Consider the following 25536-nt stretch of genomic DNA (forward strand, 5'->3'; position numbering starts at 1 on the left):
ACTACTGAGCCTGTGCTCTAGAGCCCGTGAGCCACAATTACTGAGCCCACGTGCCACAACTAATGAAGCCCGCGTGCCTAGAGCCTGTGCTCTGTAACAAGAGAAGCCACCGCAATGAGAGGCCTGCTCACTGCAAAGAAGAGTAGCCCCCGCTCACCGCAACTAGAAAAAAGAAAGCCCGCGTGCAGCAACAAAGACCCAACGCAGCCAAAAATAACTAACTAAATAAATATATTAAAAAAAACAAGAAAAGCAAGAACAGAACAACCCTGTATATAGGTATGGGGCTCTTTGTGATGACAGCTTTCAACACTCTGTCTTGGACCACAGTGCTCTGATCTTGTCCAGTTGCTGTCTATGCCTGATGCACAGTTGGGTCTTTCCCAGGAGAAAGGATGCGTGGGAAATAAAGTTTTTGAAACCAGTAATGTATAAACATGTCTTTATTCTTGATTTATAGTTTGCCTGAATATAGAATTCTACTCTGAGGAACATTTTTCTCCCAGGGTTTAAAAGACATTGTTTCATTATTGTCTTGCTTCCAGTGTTGCTTTTGAGAAGTCCAAAATTCCTGATCTTTCCTAAGTGATGTTGCTTTAAAAAAAACCTCCAGAAGCACGTTGAATTTTTTTGTCACCAGTTTCTGACATTTCATAAAGATGCGCTTTATTATATGTCCATTTTTATTCATTTTGGTGGACCTTTTTAATCTGCCATTTTCTAAATTAAAAAAAAAATAATTTTGTTAATTTTTTTTTCTGCTGTGCCGCGTGGCTTGTGGGATCCTAGTTCCCCAAAAAGGGGTTGAACTCGGGCCTCCTGCAGTGGAAGCACGGAGTCCTCACCACTGGACCTCCAGGGAATTCCCATGTTAATTTTTTAACCCTTTTGGTTTTGCTATTGCTTTTTCTCCTGAAGCTCCTTTTATTCTCATGTTGGATCTCTAGGATTGATCGTTTCTTATTTTGTCTCTCTTTTTGCTGTATTTTGGGAAATTTCCTCAACTGCATCTTCTAGCCCTTCTATTGAGTATTGATTATTTCTGGGATCATGTTTTAATTTCTAAGAACTGTTTTCTGTTTTGTTTTGTTCTCTGTATATTGCTTTTTATCATTTGTGGATAGAGTCTCATATTTCTGATATTAATGACAGTTTTTTTAAAAAGGTTTCCTTCTCTTACATAGATTCTTTTTCTCCAAGTTGATGTTTTGTTCCTTCTGTTTGTCTTCCATGCTAGAGGCTTTTTTTTAGAGGGCTGGACGTCCTTTGCTATCCACTCATGATTACGGGTTGGGACTAAGGAGCTGACCTGAGCATGTTGGTGGGCCATTTACTGGGGGAACCCCTGATGTCACTGTCTGTCTTTAGGTCTTTCCTCTTTGACTGGTCAGATTCACAGAAGGAAGGAGAAAAAAAGAGGCTTCTAATCTACAGCTTGAAGAGTAAGGGTCTGGCTGCTAGGTGTGTGTGTGGGGAGGGGACAGAGTTTGACTTACTCTCTATTCAGTATTCACACTTCATATAACCACCAGTTCCTTGTGTTTAAGTAGGTTACCTTGGTCTTCAATTGTGTTTAGTTTCTTCCATCCCAGAGGCCCTCTGGTGTACATTCTCTTTAAACAATAAACTTCAGCTCTGCTGAGTTGGGGAGAGGTGCTCCCTCAGGGATGTGAGGTAGGGAGAGAATTTAGGGATCCAATTGCTTCTTTTTAAAAATATTTATTTATTTATTTTTGGCTGCGTTGGGTCTTCGTTGCTGCATGCAGGCTTCCTCTGGTTGTGGCGAATGGGGGTTACTCTTCATTTCGATGGCTTCTCTTGTTGCGGAGCACGGGCTCTAGGCACATGGGCTCAGTAGTTGTGGCTCGCGGGCTCTGGAGCGCAGGCTCAGTAGTTGTGGCGCATGGGCTTAGTTGCTCTGCGGCATGTGGGATCTTCCCAGACCAGGGCTCTAACCTGTGTCCCCTGCATTGGCAGGTGGATTCTTAACCACTGCGCCACCAGGGAAGTCCCCCAATTGCTTCTTAAACAGCTTTCAACCAATCCCTCTTTTTAAAAGTTCCTATTCGTACCCCCCAACCTCCCACCCCCGCAGTTCCAGAGCTAACAGTGCTGCCAATTCCATGCCTTTTGAGAATTCTGAGATGCTCATCATTGTTTCTCAGCTTTCCTCACTGCTGGCCTGGGATTTGACTTTGTTTGATCTGCCAAGTCAATGGCTACTTGTCTATTGGTTTTCAAGCTTCCAGAATTATGTTGTTGTGTGTCTTCTTGCTTATTGTCCCTTTCTTCTTGTCTTAAAAAAAATCTTTTACTGTAGTTTGGTAGCATTTCAAGTATGCGTGATTTAGATGCTTGTGTTCACTTTTGTGGTCTTAACCTAGAAACTTTCTGCCACTTTTTCATGGCTGTTGTCTTCTCATTTTTTATGTCTTAACTTAAATATAATCTCTTCTGAGAGGCTTTTCCAAACCACCCTATGTAAAGGAGGCATTCCTTATCCTTTGCTTTATTCTCTGTTTTAGTTCCCATATCTTTATAGACCTTTAAAGCAATTTTATTTGTCCTTTCCATTCATCTTTCACACTTTATCTTAAGCAACATGAGATCAAGGGCTGCAGCTCTCTCATGCATTGTTATATCCCTAGTGTTCGGCACATAGTTGACCTTCAGTAAATATTTGCTGAATGAGTGAAAGTACAAATTCCATGTAGGCCTGAATTTTTAAACTTGATAGCAATGCCTTCAGTTTTTTCATATGTAGAAAAAGAAGGGCAGGGGAATAGAATAGCTCCTACCTCATTGATTGTTGTGAGGCTTACAAGGATTAAAAGGGTAAAGTGCTTAGAGCATTGCCTTGCACATGGTAAATACTAAGGAGACGTTATATTTTTAAGAGTCTTAAAAAAAGAGTCTCTAAAGAGTTATCATTTTATATTTAACTGGTGTTCAGTTTTGATCAGGTTAGAGAAAATGTTGTTGTGTGGTGGACTGAATTGTTTTTGAGTATTGTGTAGCATGTTCTGAATCACAGCACATCTGAATTTTAACTGCAGGTTGATCATGAATCTCAATTTGGACTGTAGCACTGTCATGGAAGAGAGTGTACTTTATCAGGAAAACAGGATCCCAAATATTTTTGAGTTTGTCCATGTAACCAGACACTTAAGTTTCAGGACAGCGCTGTCTGTAAGTCAGGTTCTTATTTAGGCAGTTACACGATATCTGCTTATTGTTAAGGAGTATAATTTATTTTCGGTACAATCATTTTCTTTTGAGGTGGAACCACACTGATTGGATAGATGGTTGATAATTCAGATATGTCTTGGATATTGCCCTTAGATGTAGAAACTTAAAGAGTGATTCATACTCATCAACCTTGGCATACCTCTGAAATTTCTACCAAATATCTCCTCAGTTCCTCAAAAATCTATGCTTATAGACAGCTCAGTTCAGTTTAGCAATGAGAGTTAAAATATTCTCTAGTTTTCTTCTGCTAAAGCCGTATGTCTAGATTTATACTTCCTTGAACAAATCAGAAATACTCTTGTTCCCCCCCGTCCTTGCAGTTTCAAGTACAGTATTCAGAGGTCTCATCACATCAGAAAGAAAGTACAAGCTTGTGAGTAACTCTTCAGATGGGATGTGAGGTACTTAAATTTTGGCCTCTTAGATTCTTCAATTTCAAAATCTTGATCTGAGGAAGCTATCCAGTAAACTTCTAAAAACAAACTTGTATAACCTAACCTGATTGTATTAAAATAAAATAGAGATTCATATTCCATTTCAAATATTACTAATATCCAACAAGCACTCAACTTGAAGAAGATTCACTGCCTTTATCACTTTCTCCATCACAATATGAAATGAATCTGACTTTCACAGTTCCTAGCACAAGCTCTCAGGACCAACAGTGCAATAGGAACCAAACAGGAATCTTCAGTTTTCACTTGAATAAATTGTTTTTCCCCCTTTCTTTATTTCTAGTGCCCCATTTCTGACAAATGAGGTTTTTCCATGTTAAGAGGTTTTCCAGTTGGCAAGCGGTCAGGTCTCACTAATTCATGCGTGAAAGCATCGGATGATTTTATGTATCTATGTGTTTTTAAAAATATACTCAAAAATATATGGTGGGCCACAGTTTGTTCAGTTGTTTCTCTTTATAGGTGACATGTAAGTGCTCTGTCATTTACCTACTGTGTGACCTTTGGCAAATTACTTAACCTCTCTAAGCCTTGGTTTTTTCATTGGTAATATGGCAATAATAATAATAATAATTATTATTAAAAAAGAACTATTATTTTTATGTTCACTGGCACAAAGTAAGCACTCAGAATTTAGAATTATTACTGTGATTGTGACTCAGAGGATGAGGATTATGTCTTTTTTTATTGTTGATTTACCCATGCCTCAAGGTGCCTAGCACATAGTGAGTGTTCAATCAACAATATCTGATGAATGAATAAGAACACTAGTATCTTTCCCTTCACCTTTGATGCTTAACTTTTGCTCAATGTCAAAAATGTCTTAGAACTCCTGACGTATTGTTTTTCACAAGTTAACTGTTCAAAAAATGTGACAAATAATGTATGTGGAAATGCTTGGAAAAATGTAAATGGCTATACAAGTGTGATTGATGATGACGATGATAATGACGATGATGATGGTGGTGTTGGAATCACTTGCCCAAGAATGGGAGTGTTCGCTGACCTCTCCTGTCTGCTGAAAGCGCCATATAAAGTTTGTCTCCTGGAAGTAAAACTCACTGAAGATTATATATGTAAGTATAAGAATATTTGGAAGAATTGACAATGAGATTTGTGACATGTGACATCTTTTTGCTTTTGAGGGGAGATTTCACTGTTTGGCTCTCTAAATACGTGTATCCTTTCCCGTCTCCCTTCATTTGTTACTTTTAGGAGGTTTTCAGTCAAGAGGGTGACCTTCCTCAAAGAAGGAGGATCATTCTTTGATCAAGGATTTGCAGAGAACTCTGGCTCCTCATTAGAGCTCCCAAGCCATGCGTCGCTGCATTGTTCTCCCCACATCTCCATTTCTGAACATCTTTATTATTAGCTGTATTTATTCTTTAAAAAAGATGAGTTTCTGAATATAGAACTGGGTTTTAGTACCAAACGCAGTATTTATATTGTGTGTGTGTGTGTGTGTGTGTGTAGGGGGTTATGCTTGATTTTGTTGATGAAAGATCACTGCTGTGTTTTCCTTACTCTACAGTCATTCCATTTCGAGGGACCAGAGTATTGGACTGGAAAGGGGGAAGCAGAAGGATCTTACGTGTAACTGCTAATTTTAGTAGCAATTTATTATCCACTATGTGCCAGTCATTGTGCTAAACAGTTTATATATGTGATATTTTAAATCCTTTAGCAACCCTGCGAGAGAGGTATCATCATCCCTGTTTTATAGGTTAGGAAATTGAGGCTCAGAGCAGTGGAGGAGGCCATTAGTTAGTAATTATATCAATAGCATGTGGCAATAAGGGCTATGATAGAGCGAAGCCCTGTGTGCTGTGAGAGTGCCAATGAGACCATTTAATGCAGCTTGTGGTAGGGAGGGTTAGTTGTCTACGGTGGAAGTGGTTATAGCTGAGATATGAAGAATTCTTAGGAGGTGGCCAGGCAGAGAAGTATGGATTGTATTCTTGTAGAGAGAATAGTGTGTGCAAAACCATGGAACGGTGAGAGCGTCGTGTCGGGGTTTTTTTGCAAGTCATTATGGCTGAAGTGTGGTACTTAGTGAAAAGACGGAAGATGAAGCTTGACAGATGAGCAGGGATCCATTCATGCTGGACTCTATATGCTAAGTTAATTATCTGGATTTCAACCAGCAGGAAAGGAGGAAGACTTGCATTTTGGAAAGATTACTCTGGATGTCATGTAAGAAAAGGATTAGAAGGGAATCAGTCTGGATGTGACAGCAGTAATCTAGGAAAGAGATATGCAGGCTTGAATTAAGGTGATGTAAATGTAGATGGAGAAGAGAATAGATTTTAGAGACTATTTCTAGATAGAACCAATTGGGCCAAGGAGTAGAATCTATTGGACACGACAAACACTTTGAGAGACACAAAAATAGTAAGTTAGGACAGATATGTAGGGTGATTGAGGCGTCTGATGCGCTAATCAAGAGAAGAAATGAGGGACTTCCCTGGCGGCACAATGGTTAAGAATCTGCCTGCCAATGCAGGGGTTACGGGTTTGAGCCCTTGTCCAGGAAGATCCCACTTGCCGTGGAGCAACTAAGCCCATGCACCACAACTACTGAGCCTGCTCTCTAGAACCCGTGAGCCACAACTACTGAGCCCACGTGCCACAACTACTGAAGCCCGCACGCCTAGAGCCCGTGCTCCGCAACAAGAGGAGCCACTGCAATGAGAAGCCCGCGCAGCGCAACGAAGAGTAGCCCCTGCTTGCCGCAACTAGAGAAAGCCCGTGCACAGCAATGAAGACCCAAAGCAGCCAAAAATAAATTAATAAAAAAAGAAGTGAAAAAGGAACCAGGCATAATTCTTACTTTAACCACTGAAGTGAATATTTATAGCAATCCAAATTTGTGAAGTATGTCCAAATACTCTGTGTTTATGTCTATCATTTCTCAATGAAAGGTTAAACTGAAAAGAAGATGAATAGTTTAAAAGGACGCAATCACAGCAAATCCATAAAGTCTTAGACTTTATGGAGTGGAAGAGGAAACCAATAAAAAATAAGATGGATTTAAGATATATGCTTCCAAATCTACAACGTTAATAATCAACTTTTGCAAAGAATGTGGAGGAAGTATTATTTTAATTTCTCACTTGGCAAAAAAGGAACAGAACAAAACAAGCGAACAAACAAGCAGACAGGCAAACAAGAACCCCTGAGGCTCACACATAGCTGTAGTTGGAAACTCACTACAAGAGTTTCACTACAAGAACTCTTCCCAGAGTTCTCTGCAAGACGTTGTGATGGCTCCACAACATTTACCCAGCATGTTTAGGGTCCAAGTCAGGAAAAGTACAATAAGTGGCCTATCCTAAGAAAAAAAAAATGAGTAAATACTGCAAAAAATAATGAAGAACATATAAAAATGTTTGGCGTATATAAAGTGAAATGATTATTTGGAGTTCTATTGAGTAAGAGATGAGGGGAAAATAAATCAGGAAAAGAGTTTTGGGTTAATTACATGTTGTAGAAACAAATTTTATCTGGAAATTACTTATTTGTGTAAATGATACTAGAATGTTAAAGAATTTATCTAGAGGACGTTAATGAGATGTAAGATAGCTGACGTTTAAACTTTTAATTCCTTTCAACTCCTGTGTTAACGTGACCATCTGTTATGTGCCCAGCATTGTGACAAGATCTAAGGGCATTACAAATGATATATGAGTTCTGTCCTCAAAGATCTTAAAGTGTTGTTAGGGAGACTAGATTTGCAAACATGAAACTCATTTAGAACCATCCAGAACAGTTTATTATCCGTGAAAAATTTATATAATTAAGTGGCAAAATTTTTGAGGCAGATAACGAGTGCTTTAAGTCTTCCGAAAGGGAGGCAGTGATAAGCGTCAGTTAGGTTTCTTGAATGGTGTGACTCTTAAGGTGGGTCTTCAAGGACTAAAGGGATTTGGTTTTTCAGGCAGAAAAGTGTGGGACTGGTGAAGTAAGCAAGTTTCATTTTGTATTTCCTAAAAAACTAAACAGATTTAGTCTAATATTTCGTCTGTTCACTCTAGTGTTACTTAATGAAATATTGGAAACAACCTAAATGTCGAACAATAGAATAGGAGAAATGTCAGTATTTCATGCTATATCATATTTAATAATTAAATATTATTAAACTAGTAAGAATCATTAAGGAACCATGTGACCTGGTGGAGAAGCCTGGCTTGTAACCCGTTAAACTGTCAGTTCTACTACTTCCCAGCTTGGTGCCTTTGGGCAAGTCATTTACTCTTTCTGAGCTTTGGTTTATTCAGCTTAAGTGGAGATGATAATAACCACTTTGAAAAGTTATTGTGAGGATTAAAAATAATGTATATTAAGAACTAATGTATATAGAGTGCCTGATAACTAGTGGACATTCAATAAACATTATTATTCATTATTAGTTATACATATACTATTGGTATGTAAAGAGATACTGTCTTTCTGAAGGGTAATGTCTCAGTTCTTACCGAAAGCTTTAAAATGAGTATTTCCTGTTTGACTCAGCAATTACACAATTAAAAATTTATTCTAAGGAATAAAGATGTGTGCACATATTTAAGAGTATATTCTTTGCAGCATTGAATAGAATAGTAAAAATAACCCAAAAGTTCACAAATAGATGATTGGTAAATAAATTATGATTCACTTACATAAAGGACAATTATAAAGCTATTGAAATGATGATGTAGAAATATATTTCAGATGTAGAAAGTGAGGAAAGCAGATTCTAAATCTGTATACAGTATAACTCCATTTTTGTAGATGTATATTTATGAAGAGAAAATTTTCAGGAAGGATAATATACCAAAAATGTTATCTGTGGTTGTCTCAGAATAGTGGGCCTTCAGGTAATTTTTATCTTCTTACCCGAATTTTTTTACTTTTATGGTAATAAGCATAGATAATTAAAAATTTTAAAATATTAATGGATTCCTAATTAAAGTATTTAGAGACGTAAGAAAATGCTTAAGATTTAAAGAAAAACAAGTTATTAGTTTATTTTTGTTAAAGTATTTTTGTAGTTTTCTATCTATGCCTAAAATGAATGACTGAATTTTGTTTCCGTGGCTCTTTCTCTCAAGATGTAGCAGTTTCCAAGATGGTAGGGATAGGATGAGCAATGAAGAAGCAGAGAGCAGAGATTAGACTTGTGTTTGCCTGGATAAAAACCATCACTTTCTTAGACCTCCCTTTCATGTTTTCTTCATTTTCATCACAGCTTTAACCTTTGGCTTCCTTGGCTATTTTCATAAAGAAACACAGTGTAACCTATTTAAGCACTGCAGAAAGCCACTTTCTACCTCCCTCCTGCTCTTCCTTTCATTCTTACTAGGATCCAGCAAATTCAGCACCCACTAGTCACTAGTCACTGGGCATATACAGTGGTGAACAGGGGACATAGTTCTTGGAGCCTACTGTCCACTTGGGAGAGATAGTCAACAATCACCCAAATAAGTATATAACTAAGAATTGTGCTAACTACTGTGAAAAAAAGAATAGGGTGTTGTGAGAGAGGAAAATGAGGGTGGAGGAGAGGGAATCAATTTAGACATAAGACTTCCATGGGGAAGTGACATTTAAAGTCAGCCTTGGGCTTCCCTGGTGGCGCAGTGGTTGAGAGTCCGCCTGCCGATGCAGGGGACACGGGTTCGTGCCCCGGTCCAGGATGATCCCGCGTGCCACGGAGCGGCTGGGCCCGTGAGCCATGGCCGCTGAGCCTGCGCGTCCGGAGCCTGTGCTCTGCAACGGGAGAGGCCACAGCAGTGAGAGGCCCGCGTATGGAAAAAAAAAAAGTCAGCCTTGATGCATGAGAAGGGGTTAGACAGACAAAATATGGAAGGAAAAGCATAGTAGGAAGAGGGACAAGCACGTATAAAGATTTTCAGGCAAAAAATAGCTTTGTGTGTTCAAAAAAACTGGGGCAAGAGCCAATGTGTCTGGCCTTTGTGGTATGATGGGTTGGAAGATAGGCAGGGACCTGGTTAAGGATTTTGGATTTTATTCTGAGGGCAATGGATAGCCACTGAGGGATTTGCATGAAACAGTTTATATTTAAAAAAATATCTCTTTGTTTTCTCTGAGGAGAAAGAACTGGAGAGAGGCGAGAAATAAGCAGAAAGGTGAGTAAGGAGGCTTTTAGAATTGATTGGGAGATGATGGTGCCCAGTGATGACAGTGAAGATGAAGAACAGAAGACAGTTGGAGGTGTATTTTGGTGGTAGCACTGGCAGGACTTAGTGACAGATTGGATTAAGGAGTGGGGGAGAGGGAATAGGAGCTGTCAAGGACATTTTGCTGGGGTGACTTGGTGGATTACATGGATGGTGGTGAGGAAAGAGATAAGAGTTTAGTGTTGGACATGTTTGCTATGTAATATCTGTAAGAGAAATTGAATAGATAAGGTCTGTTACTCAGAAGAGCGACCTATCCCCATCTGGGATGGAGATATACAGTTTTCTTTTCAGTGTAGTTTTCTTTTTAATTAATTAATTAATTTGGCTGCGTCAGGTCTTAGTTGCGGCACACGGGATCTGTGTTGCGGCATGCGGGGTCCTTTGTTGCTGCGAGTGGGCTCTTCATTGTGGCATGCGGGCTCCAGAGCGCATGGGCTCAGTAGTTGTGGCACGCGGACTTAGTTGCCCCGCTGCATGTGGGATCTTATTTCCCCGACCAGGGATCGAATTTGCGTCCCCTGCATTGGAAGGAGGATTCTTAACTGCTGGACCACCAGGGAAGTCCCAAGATATGCATTCAAGAGTAGTTGGTACAGATGGTGCTTCAAGCCCTTTGGATGGATGGAACTGTGGAGAGAGTATTGAGAGAGGAGCAGAGAATCTGAGTCCTGAGGAATTCCAACATTTAAACTTTAAGTAATAAGGGAGGTGGCAAAGTGTGTTGAGAGGGATACACTAGGGAGGTAAGAGGAAGATTAAAAGAATGTGGTTGTCAGGGAAACCAACGAGAGAGTTTCAAGGAAGGAGGGATTGGAGGGATGGAATGTGCTGAAAGGTCTAGTAAAATGATGGCTGGGAAGTGCCCATTGGATTTGGCAACATAGAGACTCTAGATGATGGTGGAAAAAGCAGATTCTGAGCAGTGGTGCAGGTAGAAGCCAGGCTGCAGAGTGAGTAGAAGTAAGAATAGAAATGATGGAGAGATGAGAGTGTGTACACAACTCTTTATTATCTTGGCTCTGAAGAGAGGCCAATAGCTGGAAAGGATTGTCAAGTCGAGGGAAAGTTTTTTGTTTCCCTTTGACAAGGGAGATTCTAGAGTTTATTTGAATGGTTATGGAAATAATTTTGTAGGGAGGGAGAAATTAATGATGTAGGAGAGACAACTGATGGATGGAGGGCACTCGTGGTGGGACTGATGTTTGATATTTACTGTATGTTGAATATGTACTAGGTATATGCTAAGTTATTAGCACAGTAAATGATTTATTATTCGCAATAGCCCCATGAAGTTGGTATGATTATCCCCATTTTACAGATGAGGAAACTGGGGTTGAGTAGAGAGAGAACCAAATTCTTAGTCCAGAGCTGTTTGATTTCAGAGCTCAGACTCTTAGCTTTTACTTATACTCTTAGAGGACTTCCTCTAGTGTGGTATTTTAGTCAGTTTGCCAGGGCTGCCATAACAAAGTATCACAGACAGGATGGCATATACAACAGAAATTAATTTTCTTGCTGTCCTGGAGGTCAGAAGTCCAAGACCAAGGTGTCGGCAGATTTGATTTCTCCTGAGGACTGTCTCCTTGGCTTGCAGATGGCTGACTTTTTACTGTGTCCTCATATGGCCCTTTCTCTGTGCACATACATCTCTGGTGTCTCTCCTGGGCTGTAATCTCCTCTTGTTTTAAAGACACCAGTCAGCCTGGATGAGGGCCCATTCTAAGGGCCTCATTTTAACTTAATCACCTCTTTAAAGGCCTGATCTCCAAATACAGTCACATTTTGAGATTAGGACTTCAACATATGAATTTTGGGGGACAAAATTCAGTCTGTAGCAGATGGCTTCTGTTTTCTTAAAGTATAAGGGAAAAAAACTAGCCGTAGGGGTAGTCTTGAAAAGTGTGGAGAAAGATGAAACAGTGATTGAAGAGGGTAGAAGAAGGAGCTTACTAGAGAAATGTAACCTTAGGGTCAGGTGAGATTGGAGGTGATTTTTTTACATCCAGTCAACCCAATTATCTGAGTTTCTGCAGCAATATTTAGGCGTATGGGTGGAGTAAATTATTACATATGAGCCCTCTGCTGCCATGAGGTTGCTGTGCGCTCAAACAACCATCTCTTGTATGCAAAGTTGAAATGTAAGTGAATTTCATTCACATCCTCAGCACAATTACAAATTACTGTATGTCAGGGACCTTTCTGGCTGTTCTTAAATAGTTGAAAACAGGAAAGTTAAATAAATCAGTGACTGCTAGGATTTTGTTGCATTCACCAATGAACAAATTAGCTTGCACATTTTTCCAACCGGTTCTATAAAAAAAAATTGTTTTTAATGATTACTCACCACTATTTTTGTTCTTCTTTCTCTCCTCCTTTCTTTCTTCCTTTTTTCCCCATCTTCACTCATCAATTATTTATCGAACACCTACAAGATGTCTGACACTAGGGATAAAAAGAGTCCACAATCTAGTGTGGGAGACAGGTATATATGCAAAAACCCCCGAAGTGATAGTGCTGTTATTAAATTAATAATTCATGTGTTCATTTATCCTGCAAATGTATTGAGTGCCTGCTATGAAGTGCCAGGCAGTGTGTTAGGCTTGGGATAGAGACATGAATAAGGTATAGTTTTTGCCTTCAAGAAATTTACAACCTGGTAAAGAAAAATAAACAGGTAAGTAAACAAAGGCAATACATTGTAACATTTGTAAAATGTTAAAAGATCTCAAAGAAGGGAGTGACTCTTTGCTTTCCCTTGCATGTTTGGATACCCATTGAAAGGAGTCTTTGCTGCGTTTTAATGAAAGGAACTGTAAAAAGCACATTTGTTCATTTCACGTTTTCGAATGCTCACTGTCTTTGTGTAGTGACAGTTTTGTAGTTCTTGAATCACGAACAAGCATTGAGTTGGGGGATCTATGACTTTTCTCCTCATTTGAGCTTATTGTCCAAAACCTACACTATCAACACCTTTTTAAGGTGGTAGAATGATTAATGGTATTCCTGAAATACTCGACAGAAACCTGCTGAATGTTAAAGCTTGAGAAAAGTCACAGTAACAAAGCATTATTGTGATGGCGGGTATGCAGAAAGTGTATGCTGGCCTAGCACATATCTCAAATTCTTGGATCTCAGAACTATGTATTAATATAGGGGTTCCCTGTAATGCAATTTTAAAAAAGATGATGAATGGCAGATCAAAAACATGGAGAAGAAAATGGATTTTTGTAGATTATGTAACTGAAACATTTTCAACTATCATCTACTTTTACCTAAATTTTTATCATCTCAGGAAAAAGATTATTTACAACCAAACACTTATTGGGGTTAATTGAGACAATGGATTTAAACTTGTTGCTTTCTTCAGAGGTGATGTGCTATATAAACTCAAGTTATATAGTTATTATCTACAATGTAGACTTATTTGTGTGGGAAAATGCTAACCATATTATGGAAACAGTGCAGATAGTAGGAGGGAAAAAAGGCAAATCTGATAAATGGTATACTTGAGATTTAGAATCTATAATTAACCTAATAACAGCTGAAAACTGCTTTGATGTCATGCCCTGAACACCCACTATCTGTCTACATACTGACTTCATTTCAGATGGTGTTCTAGAGTATATCATAGTGGAAAGAGCACTGGATGGGAGTCAGGGTTCATAAGTTCTAGTCTAGCTCGGCCGTTGACTACCTATGTGCCTCATTTTCCCCACCTTTAAAATGAAATGGTTATGGGCAAAGGTCTCTAACTTAGGTCCTTCTAGTTCTGCTGTCTCATCATTCTGTGATTCTACGTCCCATGCCTATCAAAAGCATTTTGACTTTCTTCAAGTTGCTTAAGCCAGCATTTCAGTTAGAATGTATCCAGGAGCTTGTTTCCGTGGGCTGTTGGGAACAGCAAGGCCGTGCTTCTCCAGGACTTGATATGTCTTCTGTTAACTGCTGACAGTGAGCCATACCACCTAAAAGGCTCCTTTGGTAGCCTTAAAGATTGAAAGGACAAATGGACAGTGTTGAGAGCTCTGTGGAAGAGGAGACCTGAGAGACGTTGATCATCATGGCCCCTTGGGATTTGCAAAGAGGAATGACTAGAACTGGGCCATTCACTGCTGCCAGGTCAAAGGTCAGGTCAGGAATGTGGACAATGCTGGTGACTCCAGGTAGGTCTAGGAGGGTAAATAAGCCGATTTAGTCCCTCCTGAATCTTGAGAAGATCTGGGCAGCCAAGCTCAGAAAGCTATTAGGAAGTCTCCTAATTTATGAAATTACTTGGAAGAAAAATGTGACATTCATTTTTTGTAATTTGTTACCACACAGTCATTGCATTCTTACTTAATACTCACCAAGTTAATCTACTTTAACAATTCTCACAGCTCAAGCATTCACTAAACACACTTTATGATCCCTTATTGCGTTAAAAATCTGGTTTTGATTGTTGCTATTTTGCAACGGATTCCCTATGTCTTAGGAGTTTTAGTGTTGTTGAAAGACCTTTTGAGTTTTCTCCACTTTTAGTTAAGCACTATTAAATATAATTCTCTGGTGGCAGAGATATATATCTATTATTATTTTGCTAATAATAAGCTAACTTGGGGGTGATTATAGGATGATTTGGAGTACTGCCTTTCTTAGTGATAAAAAGTAACGGCTAATTTGTGACTAGGATATCAAGCCAGATAACTATAACTAATTTTGTGTGTGGAATACAATTATAAGTAAATTAAAGGCCTTTTATAATTGTTTCCATCATGGAATTCCAGTAAAAATGTACATATTTTCCTTAAAATACTGATTAACTTCCTGTATCTGATCATTAAAAAAAAATAACTATGCCTAATAAATATTATAAGATGATTCTTTATTTTTTCTTTTTTTTTTTTTTTTTTTTGCTTTTATCTAGTTGCTTCCAAGATCCGGTACTTACAGGAATATCATAACCGAGTTCTCCACAACATTTATCCTGTACCTTCGGGAACAGATATCGCAAACACCCTGAAATACTTTTCTCAGACCTTGTTAAGGTAAGCTTTAAAATATCTTGTCCTTTGAAAGAATTATTAGGTAGTTCTACTAAATTGATTGGGACCTAAATTTTTATCGAACTGAAAGTCTTGAAGGGCCTTATGTTTTCTAGTGCTCTGCCAGAAGAGTCTGGACTCAAGCTTTCTGGGTGTATATAGCAGATGAGATCAGAGGCCTAACTGATAAAAATGGCTACTGCCTGCTTTCCTCGGTTGAACGCCTTTTCAAGAGATTTATATAGTGATAAAAGTTATATGTTTGGCACTAATATAGAGTGGAATTAAAAGGAGAGCCTACATTTGCTTAAAATTAAGAACAGGAAACACGGTCTTAAAGAAAATCAGAATTATGAAGCATTTTAAGCTCATCAGTAGTATTTCCTATTTCTCGAAGCATAATTTATGATAATAACAATTATTTTTAATCCATGTAACACTTCAAGTGTTCAATATGCTTTACAATCGATATGGAGGACAACAAACAAAACCACGGCCACCCTTTTATACTGTCTGCTTTGACTATAAGGTAGAGACAGGGAGGACCCATCTGCCTCAGAGTTCTCATTAGGAAAAACAGGCAGACAAAGGTGAGCCTTTCAGGTAAAGACTCAATTGTCGGGGAAATAACATCGAAGAGGTGAGAGCACACTTCACTTTCCATTAAATTCTAAGGCTTGGTCTCTTCCATTATCCTGATCTCCTCACTCCAAATCTGATTTTAGAAACCCGTTTCTTTCAGCTATATAACAGCAAAAGTTTTGTAAGATAGGCATTAGGGAAAGAACACCAGCTCAGAACGACTGTAGTGGCACTGGAGTTCCCAGCAGTCTAAGGCTTTGCCCTGGGCGGACTGAATGCCTTGTAGAAAGAAGCCTCACTAGATCAAGTCAGCTCCTAGCCTTCAGTGCCACTATCTCTGTGTTCTTATTCTTTGGAATGTCTCTTCTTCTTTAGAACCCTTAGTGTCCTTGTTCTATGTTAAAGGGATTCTGTTTATCAGATTCATAGATTTCATACTTACATAGTAAGTTTAGGACCTTGTTATAGGACATTTCTCTTTTCCAATGGCAGTGGAATAATTAGCTCAGTTTTCACAGTAATAATCAGATAAGGCACCAAGGCATCCGATTCTGTCCTCTTGAATTCTCCTTTTGTCTTTGAGGTCAGGGTTCTCAACGGGAAACACTTTCCTTTATCACAAATTCTGAAAGCTCTCTAAGTGAGAGACACTTTTCAGTAGGAAGCAAATTCCGAATTCCATTTGCAGAGAAACTGTGACATTCTAGTTGGCACTTTGAAACTTGCTGCTTAGGTCTTAGTCATGGTGCCAAAAAATTAAGAAATTTGGGATATTGAAGTCATGTTTGCAAGACATGAGGATTCCATTTTCTTGAGCAATGAATCATTAGAATATGATCATGGGTGACAGCATTTTAATGGTAAAACTAGTGTTAAAATCGTTTATTTAAGTGCTGTTGGGAAAGACTCTATGCAATTGAGTCCATTTTCAAAGGGAGACAATATCAACAGCCACAACGAATGGTAGTACTAACCAATAGCTATTATTATCATAGCAATATTATATTATAATATGTAATAGAAATGACATGTCAAGCACTCTACATGTGTCATCTCATTTAACCCCTCATATTAATTCTATTAAATAAGTTTACTATTATACCCATTTTATATATAATGAAATTAAAGCACGGAGTGGTTAAACTGCTCAAAGTTAACGTATCTGGTGAGCGTTGGAACCAGAATTCCACCCTGGGAGTCCTAATCCACAGCACACGCTCTGAACAGTTAGGCTACGCTGCTTCTCCTTACTGTTGCTGCTTATCATAATCCAGGGGCACTTCTCTTAGTAAAAACTTGGTTTGGCCTTTGAGAATGCTGGCATCCATTATGAGTCCATAGAGTATAATTTTGGCTCTCTTTGAGATCTAGGGAGGAAAGGAAGTGCTTGGCGCAAAGATTTACCATCTTTTTTTATTTTTGGCCGCACTGCCTGGCTTGTGGGATCTTAGTTCCCTGACTAGGGATTGAACCCATGCCCCCTGCAGTGGGAGCGTGGAGTCTTAACCCCTGGACCGCCAGGGAAGTCCCCATCCTTTTGAAAGTTAAATTGAGCTATACCTGAGGTGATGAGCTATACCTGAGGTGATGTGGACAGTGTTTCAATTCCCAGATGTTTTAGCACTATCTCCCACTCAGCAATTTGTTGTGGCTAGTAGGTCAGAGCAGAGTTGACAGCCTATAGGACAAACACACGTCAAGTGGGAGGAAGAAAGAAGACACTGAGGAATGTCACAAGTCCCTGGTTGGACTTTAATACTCACAGGTTCAACTCTTGGGCTGAACCCAATGCATTTTGTTTCTTCTCTTTGCCTACCTCAGTTTTAAAAAAGTTTTCGTCTCTTTTGTTTACTTTCCAATAATTCCAGTAATACAGAACTTACAACTATTGTCCTGTGTATTAGACCAAGTTATGGTCATTTTCATCATTCTTACCGTTGGTTTATACATCCGTAATAATCATATTTATAATTCTTCATTTTACTTATGCTGTTAGAAAGTTCAAGACAAATAAGATGGTCTAAGTATTTGGTGTCCAAGATTCTTTGACAGTAATGCTTTCTACTTACAAACAAGATGGTTTCCTTTGCATTTTATATAGTTTATTATATACATTCAGAAGCACTTCTTGCTTTCAGAATTCAGGTTCTTGGAAAGAAACAAGGAAGCATTAAATTCTCACAGAGTAACCCTCTGTCTTTCTCTTTGGGTATTCTCAATGAAGTTAAAATTATTTTGGTTAAAATATGCAACTTGAAGTTCCAGCAGCATCATTTAAGTCACAATTGCATTTTTAGAGTAATAGTCATTTGGTATTCATGCATGCACGTAGCTCTCTCTGATTTCAGTAGAGGTTTGTACATATTTTCAAAGGCAGAGATTAGGCTAGGTGTTTAACTTCAATTAATTTAATCCATAGGAGAGGAGAGATTATTTGCAGAGAAATATAGAGACCATAATTGACTATATCAGCAGTTGAACAGTCCACATAGGTCCACTTAGTTTACTATTGGACTTAGAGTTCATGGAGGTTCCCCAAACTCTAGGTGAGCATAAGGCAAGTCCTCTGTGTTACTCAGCTTGCTAGCCCTTGAGTCTAGAGCAATGTTCTGTCCTTAGAAGGGGATCAGTAAGTATTTGTTGAATTGAATTGACTTGAGTCCAAATTTCATCCATCACAGGAACTCTTCTAGAGCATTTACATAATCTAGCAGTGACCAAGGGTCCTGGGTAAGATTTTGTATGAGTGCTGAGGTGTCCTCATTTTAACTTAGTAGGGATCTAAGTGTGGCAATGGACACACAGTTTATACACAACTTCAGAGTTTAGTGTTTTGTTTGCTTTTAGCATTAGAAGTGACTATGAAGATCATCTAGTTTAATCTCCCCTCATGGCTGCAGAGGAGTCTGTCCATTTTATATTAGAAGCATTCTGGGACCATATTTTAAACATCTAAGGTCTTCTATAGGGATCTTGCCTTTTATCTGGGAGAACATTTAAAGGCTTTCTTCTAGTCTTCCTGTTTCAAACATTCTTTTGGAATTCCTTTCTCCAGATCACTCTTCTGGTGCCATTCGAACTGCTAGCACATACAATCTTTTTAAAAAAAATCATTGAGTTTGGGGAAAGCTACTTGCTGCTAACTCTTTAGTAAATGTTTAATATGTTTTTTTTTTTTAAACATCTTTATTGGGGTATAATTGCTTTACAATGGTGTGTTAGTTTCTGCTTTATAACAAAGTGAATCAGCTATACATATACATATGTTCCCATATGTCTTCCCTCTTGCGTCTCCCTCCCTCCCACTCTCCCCATCCCACCCTTCCAGGCTGTCACAAAGCACCGAGCTAATATCCCTGTGCCTTGCGGCTGCTTCCCCCCAGCTATCTACCTTACTACGTTTGTTAGTGTGTATATGTCCATGACTCTCTCTCGCCCTATCAAAACTCACCCCTCCCCCTCCCCATACCCTCAAGTCCGTTCTCCAGTAGGTCTGAGTCTTTATTCCTATCTTACCCCTAGGTTCTTCATGACATTTTTTTCCCTTAAATTCCATATATATGTGTTAGCATACGGTATTTGTCTTTTTCTTTCTGACTTACTTCACTCTGTATGACAGACTCTAGGTCTATCCATCTCATTACAAATAGCTCAATTTCATTTCTTTTTAAGGCTGAGTAATATTCCATTGTGTATATGTGCCACATCTTCTTTATCCACTCATCCGATGATGGGCGCTTAGGTTGTTTCCATGTCCTGGCTATTGTAAATAGAGCTGCAATGAACATTTTGGTACATGACTCTTTTTGAATTTTGGTTTTCTCAGGGTATATGCCAAGTAGTGGGATTGCTGGGTCATATGGTAATTCTATCTGTAGTTTTTTAAGGAACCTCCATACTGTTCTCCACAGTGGCTGAACCAATTCACATTCCCACCAGCAGTGCAAGAGTGTCCCCTTTTCTCCACACCCTCTCCAGCATTTATTGTTTCTAGATTTTTTGATGATGGCCATTCTGACTGGTGTGAGATGATATCTCATTGTAGTTTTGATTCGCATTTCTCTAATGATTAATGATGTTGAGCATTCTTTCATGTGTTTGTTGGCATTCTGTATATCTTCTTTGGAGAAATGTCTATTTAGGTCTTCTGCCCATTTTTGGATGGGGTTGTTTGTTTTTTTGTTATTGAGCTGCATGAGCTGCTTGTAAATTTTGGAGATTAATCCTTTGTCAGTTGCTTCATTTGCAAATGTTTTCTCCCATTCTGAGGGTTGTCTTTTGGTCTTGGTTATGGTTTCCTTTGCTGTGCAAAAGCTTTGAAGTTTCATTAGGTCCCATTTGTTTATTTTTGTTTTTATTTCCATTACTCTAGGAGGTGGGTCAGAAAGGATCTTGCTGTGATTTATGTCATAGAGTGTTCTTCCTATGTTTTCTTCTAAGAGTTTGATAGTTTCTGGCCTTACATTTAGGTCTTTAATCCATTTTGAGCTTATTTTTGTGTATGGTGTTAGGGAGTGATCTAATCTCATACTTTTACATGTACCTGTCCAGTTTTCCCAGCACCATTTATTGAAGAGGCTGTCCTTTCTCCACTGTACATTCCTGCCTCCTTTATCAAAGATAAGGTGTCCATATGTGCGTGGGTTTATCTCTGGGCTTTCTATCCTGTTCCACTGATCTATCTTTCTGTTTTTGTGCCAGTACCATACTGTCTTGATTACTGTTGCTTTGTAATATAGTCTGAAGTCAGGGAGCCTTATTCCTCCAGCTCCTTTTTTCGTTCTCAAGATTGCTTTGGCTATTCGGGGTCTTTTGTGTTTCCATACAAATTGCGAAATTTTTTGTTCTAGTTCTGTGAAAAATGCCAGTGGTAGTTTGATAGGGATTGCATTGAATCTGTAGATTGCTTTGGGTAGTAGAGTCATTTTCACAATGTTGATTCTTCCCATCCAAGAACATGGTATATCTCTCCATCTATTTGTATCATCTTTAATTTCTTTCATCAGTGTCTTATAATTTTCTGCATACAGGTCTTTCGTATCCTTAGGTAGGTTTATTCCTAGATATTTTATTCTTTTTGTTGCAATGGTAAATGGGAGTGTTTTCTTGATTTCACTTTCAGATTTTTCATCATTAGTATATAGGAATGCCAGAGATTTCTGTGCATTAATTTTGTATCCTGCTACTTTACCAAATTCATTGATTAGCTCTAGTAGTTTTCTGGTAGCATCTTTAGGATTCTCTATGTATAGTATCATGTCATCTGCAAACAGTGACAGCTTTACTTCTTCTTTTCCGATTTGGATTCCTTTTATTTCCTTTTCTTCTCTGATTGCTGTGGCTAAAACTTCCAAAACTATGTTGAATAAGAGTGGTGAGAGTGGGCAACCTTGTCTTGTTCCTGATCTTAGTGGAAATGCTTTCAGTTTTTCACCATTGAGGATGATGTTTGCTGTGGGCTTGTCATATATGGCTTTTATTATGTTTAGGAAAGTTCCCTCTATGCCTACTTTCTGGAGGGTTTTTATCATAAATGGGTGTTGAATTTTGTCGAAAGCTTTCTCTGCATCTATTGAGATGATCATATGGTTTTTCTCCTTCAATTTGTTAATATGGTTTATCACATTGATAGATTTGCGTATATTGAAGAATCCTTGCATTCCTGGAATAAACCCCACTTGATCATGGTGTATGATCCTTTTAATGTGCTGTTGGATTCTGTTTGCTAGTATTTTGTTGAGGATTTTTGCATCTATGTTCATCAGTGATATTGGCCTGTAGTTTTCTTTCTTTGTGACATCCTTGTCTGGTTTTGGTATCAAGGTGATGGTGGCTTCGTAGAAGGAATTTGGGAGTGTTCCTCCCTCTGCTATATTTTGGAAGAGTTTGAGAAGGATAGGTGTTAGCTCTTCTCTAAACCTTTGATAGAATTCACCTGTGAAGCCATCTGGTCCTGGGCTTTTGTTTGTTGGAAGGTTTTTAATCACAGTTTCAATTTCAGTGCTTGTGATTGATCTGTTCATATTTTCTATTTCTTCCTGATTCAGTCTTGGCAGGTTGTGCATTTCTAAGAATTTGTCCATTTCTTCCAGATTGTCCATTTTATTGGCATAGAGTTGCTTGTAGTAATCTCTCATGATTTTTTTTATTTCTGCAGTGTCAGTTGTTACTTCTCCTTTTTCATTTCTAATTCTATTGATTTGAGTCTTCTCCCTTTTTTTCTTGATGAGTCTGGCTAGTGGTTTATCTATTTTGTTTATCTTCTCAAAGAACCAGCTTTTAGTTTTATTGATCTTTGCTATTGTTTCCTTCATTTCTTTTTCATTTATTTCTGATCTGATTTTTATGATTTCTTTCCTTCTGCTAGCTTTGGGGTTTTTTTGTTCTTCTTTCTCTAATTGCTTGAGGTGCAAGGTTAGGTTGTTTATTCGAGATGTTTCCTGCTTCTTAAGGTGGGTTTGTATTGTTATAAACTTCCCCCTTAGAACTGCTTTTGCTGCATCCCATAGGTTTTGGGTCGTTGTGTCTCCATTGTCATTTGTTTCTAGGTATTTTTTTATTTCCTCTTTGATTTCTTCAGTGATCACTTCATTATTAAGTAGTGTATTGTTTAGCCTCCATGTGTTTGTATTTTTTACAGATCTTTTCCTGTAATTGATATCTAGTCTCATGGCGTTGTGGTCGGAAAAGATACTTGATACAATTTCAGTTTTCTTAAATTTACCAAGGCTTGATTTGTGACCCAAGATATGATCTATCCTGGAGAATGTTCCATGAGCACTTGAGAAAAATGTGTATTCTGTTGTTTTTGGATGGAGTGTCCTATAAATATCAATTAAGTCCATCTTGTTTAATGTATCATTTAAAGCTTGTGTTTCCTTATTTATTTTCATTTTGGATGATCTGTCCATGGGTGAAAGTGGGGTGTTAAAGTCCCCTACTATGAATGTGTTACTGTTGATCTCCCCTTTTATGGTTGTTAGTATTTGCCTTATGTATTGAGGTGCTCCTATGTTGGGTGCATAAATATTTACAATTGTTATATCTTCTTCTTGGATCGATCCCTTGATCATTATGTAGTGTCCTTCTTTGTCCCTTTTAATAGTCCTTATTTTAAAGTCTATTTTGTCTGATATGAGAATTGCTACTCCAGCTTTCTTTTGGTTTCCATTTGCATGGAATATCTTTTTCCATCCCCTTACTTTCAGTCTGTATGTGTCTCTAGTTCTGAAGTGGGTCTCTTGTAGACAGCATATATAAGGGTCTTGTTTTTGTATCCATTCAGCCAATCTGTGTCTTTTGGTGGGAGCATTTAGTCCATTTACATTTAAGGTAATTATCGATATGTATGTTCCTATTTCCATTTTATATATTGTTTTGGGTTCGCTACTATAGGTCTTTTCCTTCTCTTGTGTTTCGTGTCTAGAGAAGTTCCTTTAGCATTTGTTGTAAAGCTGGTTTGGTGGTGCTGAACTCTCTCAGCTTTTGCTTGTCTGTAAAGGTTTTAATTTCTCCATCAAATGTGAATGAGATCCTTGCTGGGTAGAGTAGTCTTGGTTGCAGGCTATTCTCCTTCAGCACTTTCAGTATGTCCTGCCACTCCCTTCTGGCTTGTAGGGTTTCTGCTGAGAGATCAGCTGTTAACCTTATGGGGATTCCCTTGTGTGTTATTTGTTGTTTTTCCCTTGCTGCTTTTAATATGCTTTCTTTGTATTTAATTTTTGACAGTTTGATTAATATGTGTCTTGGCGTGTTTCTCCTTGTATTTATCCTGTATGGGACCCTCTGTGCTTCCTGGACTTGATTAACTATTTCCTTTCCCATATTAGGGAAGTTTTCAACTATAATCTCTTCAAATATTTTCTCAGTCCCTTTCTTTCTTTCTTCTTCTTCTGGAACCCCTATAATTCGAATGTTGGTGCGTTTCATGTTGTCCCAGAGGTCTCTGAGACTGTCCTCAGTTCTTTTCATTCTTTTTTCTTTATTCTGCTCTGCAGTAGTTATTTCCACTACTTTATCTTCCAGGTCACTTATCCGTTCTTCTGCCTCAGTTATTCTGCTATTGATCCTATCTAGAGTGATTTTAATTTCATTTATTGCATTGTTCATCGTTGCTTGTTTCATCTTTAGTTCTTGTAGGTCCTTGTTAACTGTTTCTTGCATTTTGTCCATTCTACTTCCAAGATTTCGGATCATCCTTACTATCATTATTCTGAATTCTTTTTCAGGTAGATTGCCTATTTCCTCTTCATTTGTTAGGTCTGGTGGGTTTTTATCTTGCTCCTTCATCTGCTGTGTGTTTTTCTGTCTTCTCATTTTGCTTATCTTACTGTGTTTGGGGTCTCCTTTTTGCAGGCTGCACTTTCGTAGTTCCCGTTGTTTTTGATGTCTGTCTCCAGTGGCTAAGGTTGTTTCAGTGGGTTGTGTAGGCTTCCTGGTGGAGGGGACTAGTGCCTGTGTTGTGCTGGATGAGGCTGGATCTTGTCTCTCTAGTGGGCAGGTTCACGTCTGGTGGTGTGTTTTGGGGTGTCTGTGGCCTTATTATGATTTTAGGCAGCCTCTCTGCTAATGGGTGGGGTTGTGTTCCTGTTTTGCTAGTTGTTTGGCATAGGTTGTCCAGCACTGTGGCTTGCTGGTCGTTGAGTGAAGCTGGGTGCTGGTGTTAAGATGGAGGTCTCTGGGAGATTTCCACCGTTTAATATTATGTGGAGCTGGGAGGTCTCTTGTTGACCAGTGTCCTGAAGTTGGCTCTCCTACCTCAGAGGCAGAGCCCTGACTCCTGGCTGGAGCACCAAGAGCCTTTCATCCACACAGCTCAGAATAAAAGGGAGAAAAAGTAGGGAGAATTAGTAGAAGTATGAGTAAAGAAAGAAGGAAAGGAGGAAAGGAAGGAAGGAAGAAAGAAGCAAAGAAGGAAAGAAAGGAGGGAGGGAGGGAGGGAGGGAGGAAGGAAGGAAGGAGGGAAAGAAGGAAAAAAGAAAGAAAGAAAGATGATACAGTAAAAATAAAATAAAGTATAATATAGTTATTGAATTAAAAAATATTTAGAAAAAAAAAAAAAAGGGACGGATAGAACCTTAGGACAAATGTTGGAAGCAAAGCTATACAGAGAAAATCTTACACAGAAGCATACACATACACCTTCACAAAAAGAGGTAAAGGGGGATAAATCATAAATCCTGCTCCCTGAGACCACCTCCTCAATTTGGGGTGATTCGTTGTCTAAAGGAGGGAAGGAAGGAAGGAAAGAAAGAAAGAACGAAGGTAAAGTATAATAAAGTTATTACAATTAAACTTAATTATTAAGAAAAAGAATTTTTAAAAAAAAGTCATGGACGGATAGAGCCCTAGGACAAATGGTGGAAGCAAGAGTATACAGACAGGATCTCACACAGAAGCATACACGTACACATTCACAAAAAGAGGAAAAGGGAAAAAAATCATAGATCTCGCTCCTAAATTCCACCTCTTCAATTTGGGATCATTCCTTGTCTATTCAGGTATTCCACAGATGCAGGGTATATCAAGTTGATTGTGGAGCTTTAATCCGCTGCTTCTGTGGCTGCTGGGAGAGATTTCCCTTTCTCTTCTTTGTTCTCACAGCTCACAGGAGCTCAGCTTTGGATTTGGCCCTGCCTCTGCGTGTAGGTCGCTGGAGGGCGTCTGTTTTTTCGCTCAGACAGGACGGGGTTAAAGGAGCCGCTGATTCGGGGCCTCCGGCTCACTCAGGCCGGGGGTTGGGGGATGGGGGAAGGAGGGGCGCTGCGTGCGGGGCGGGCCTGCGGCTGCAGAGGCAGCGTGACGTTGCGGCAGAGGCCGGCGTGATGTTGCACCAGCCTGAGACCCGCCGTGCGTACTCCCGGGGAAGTTGTCCCTGGATCCCGGGAACCTGGCAGTGGCGGGCTGCACAGGCTCCGCGGAAGAGGGGTGTGGAGAGTGACCTGTGCTCGCACACAGGCCCCTTGGTGGCGGCAGCAGCAGCCTTAGCGTCTCCCGCCCGTCTCTGGGGTCCGCGGTTTTAGCTGCGGCTCGCGCCCGTCTCTGGGG

General features: G+C 39.1%; 1 protein-coding gene across 2 annotated transcripts in view; it reads left to right on the forward strand.

Annotated features, from left to right (window-relative positions):
• Window positions 1-25536, forward strand: part of UNC79 (unc-79 homolog, NALCN channel complex subunit) — a 307052-nt gene that overhangs the window by 68688 nt on the left and 212828 nt on the right. For both annotated transcript variants that reach the window (XM_032620585.1, XM_032620578.1), the window contains one exon: window positions 14790-14910. Coding sequence is in view for 1 of the 2 variants with exons in the window: in XM_032620578.1 (XP_032476469.1) it covers window positions 14790-14910 (121 nt within the window). In the remaining variant the exon portion in view is untranslated. The remainder of the gene's footprint in view (window positions 1-14789; window positions 14911-25536) is intronic.

The sequence above is a fragment of the Phocoena sinus genome, chromosome 2 (assembly GCF_008692025.1).
Source record: "Phocoena sinus isolate mPhoSin1 chromosome 2, mPhoSin1.pri, whole genome shotgun sequence".
In the NCBI taxonomy this organism is placed as follows: Eukaryota; Metazoa; Chordata; class Mammalia; order Artiodactyla; family Phocoenidae; genus Phocoena; species Phocoena sinus.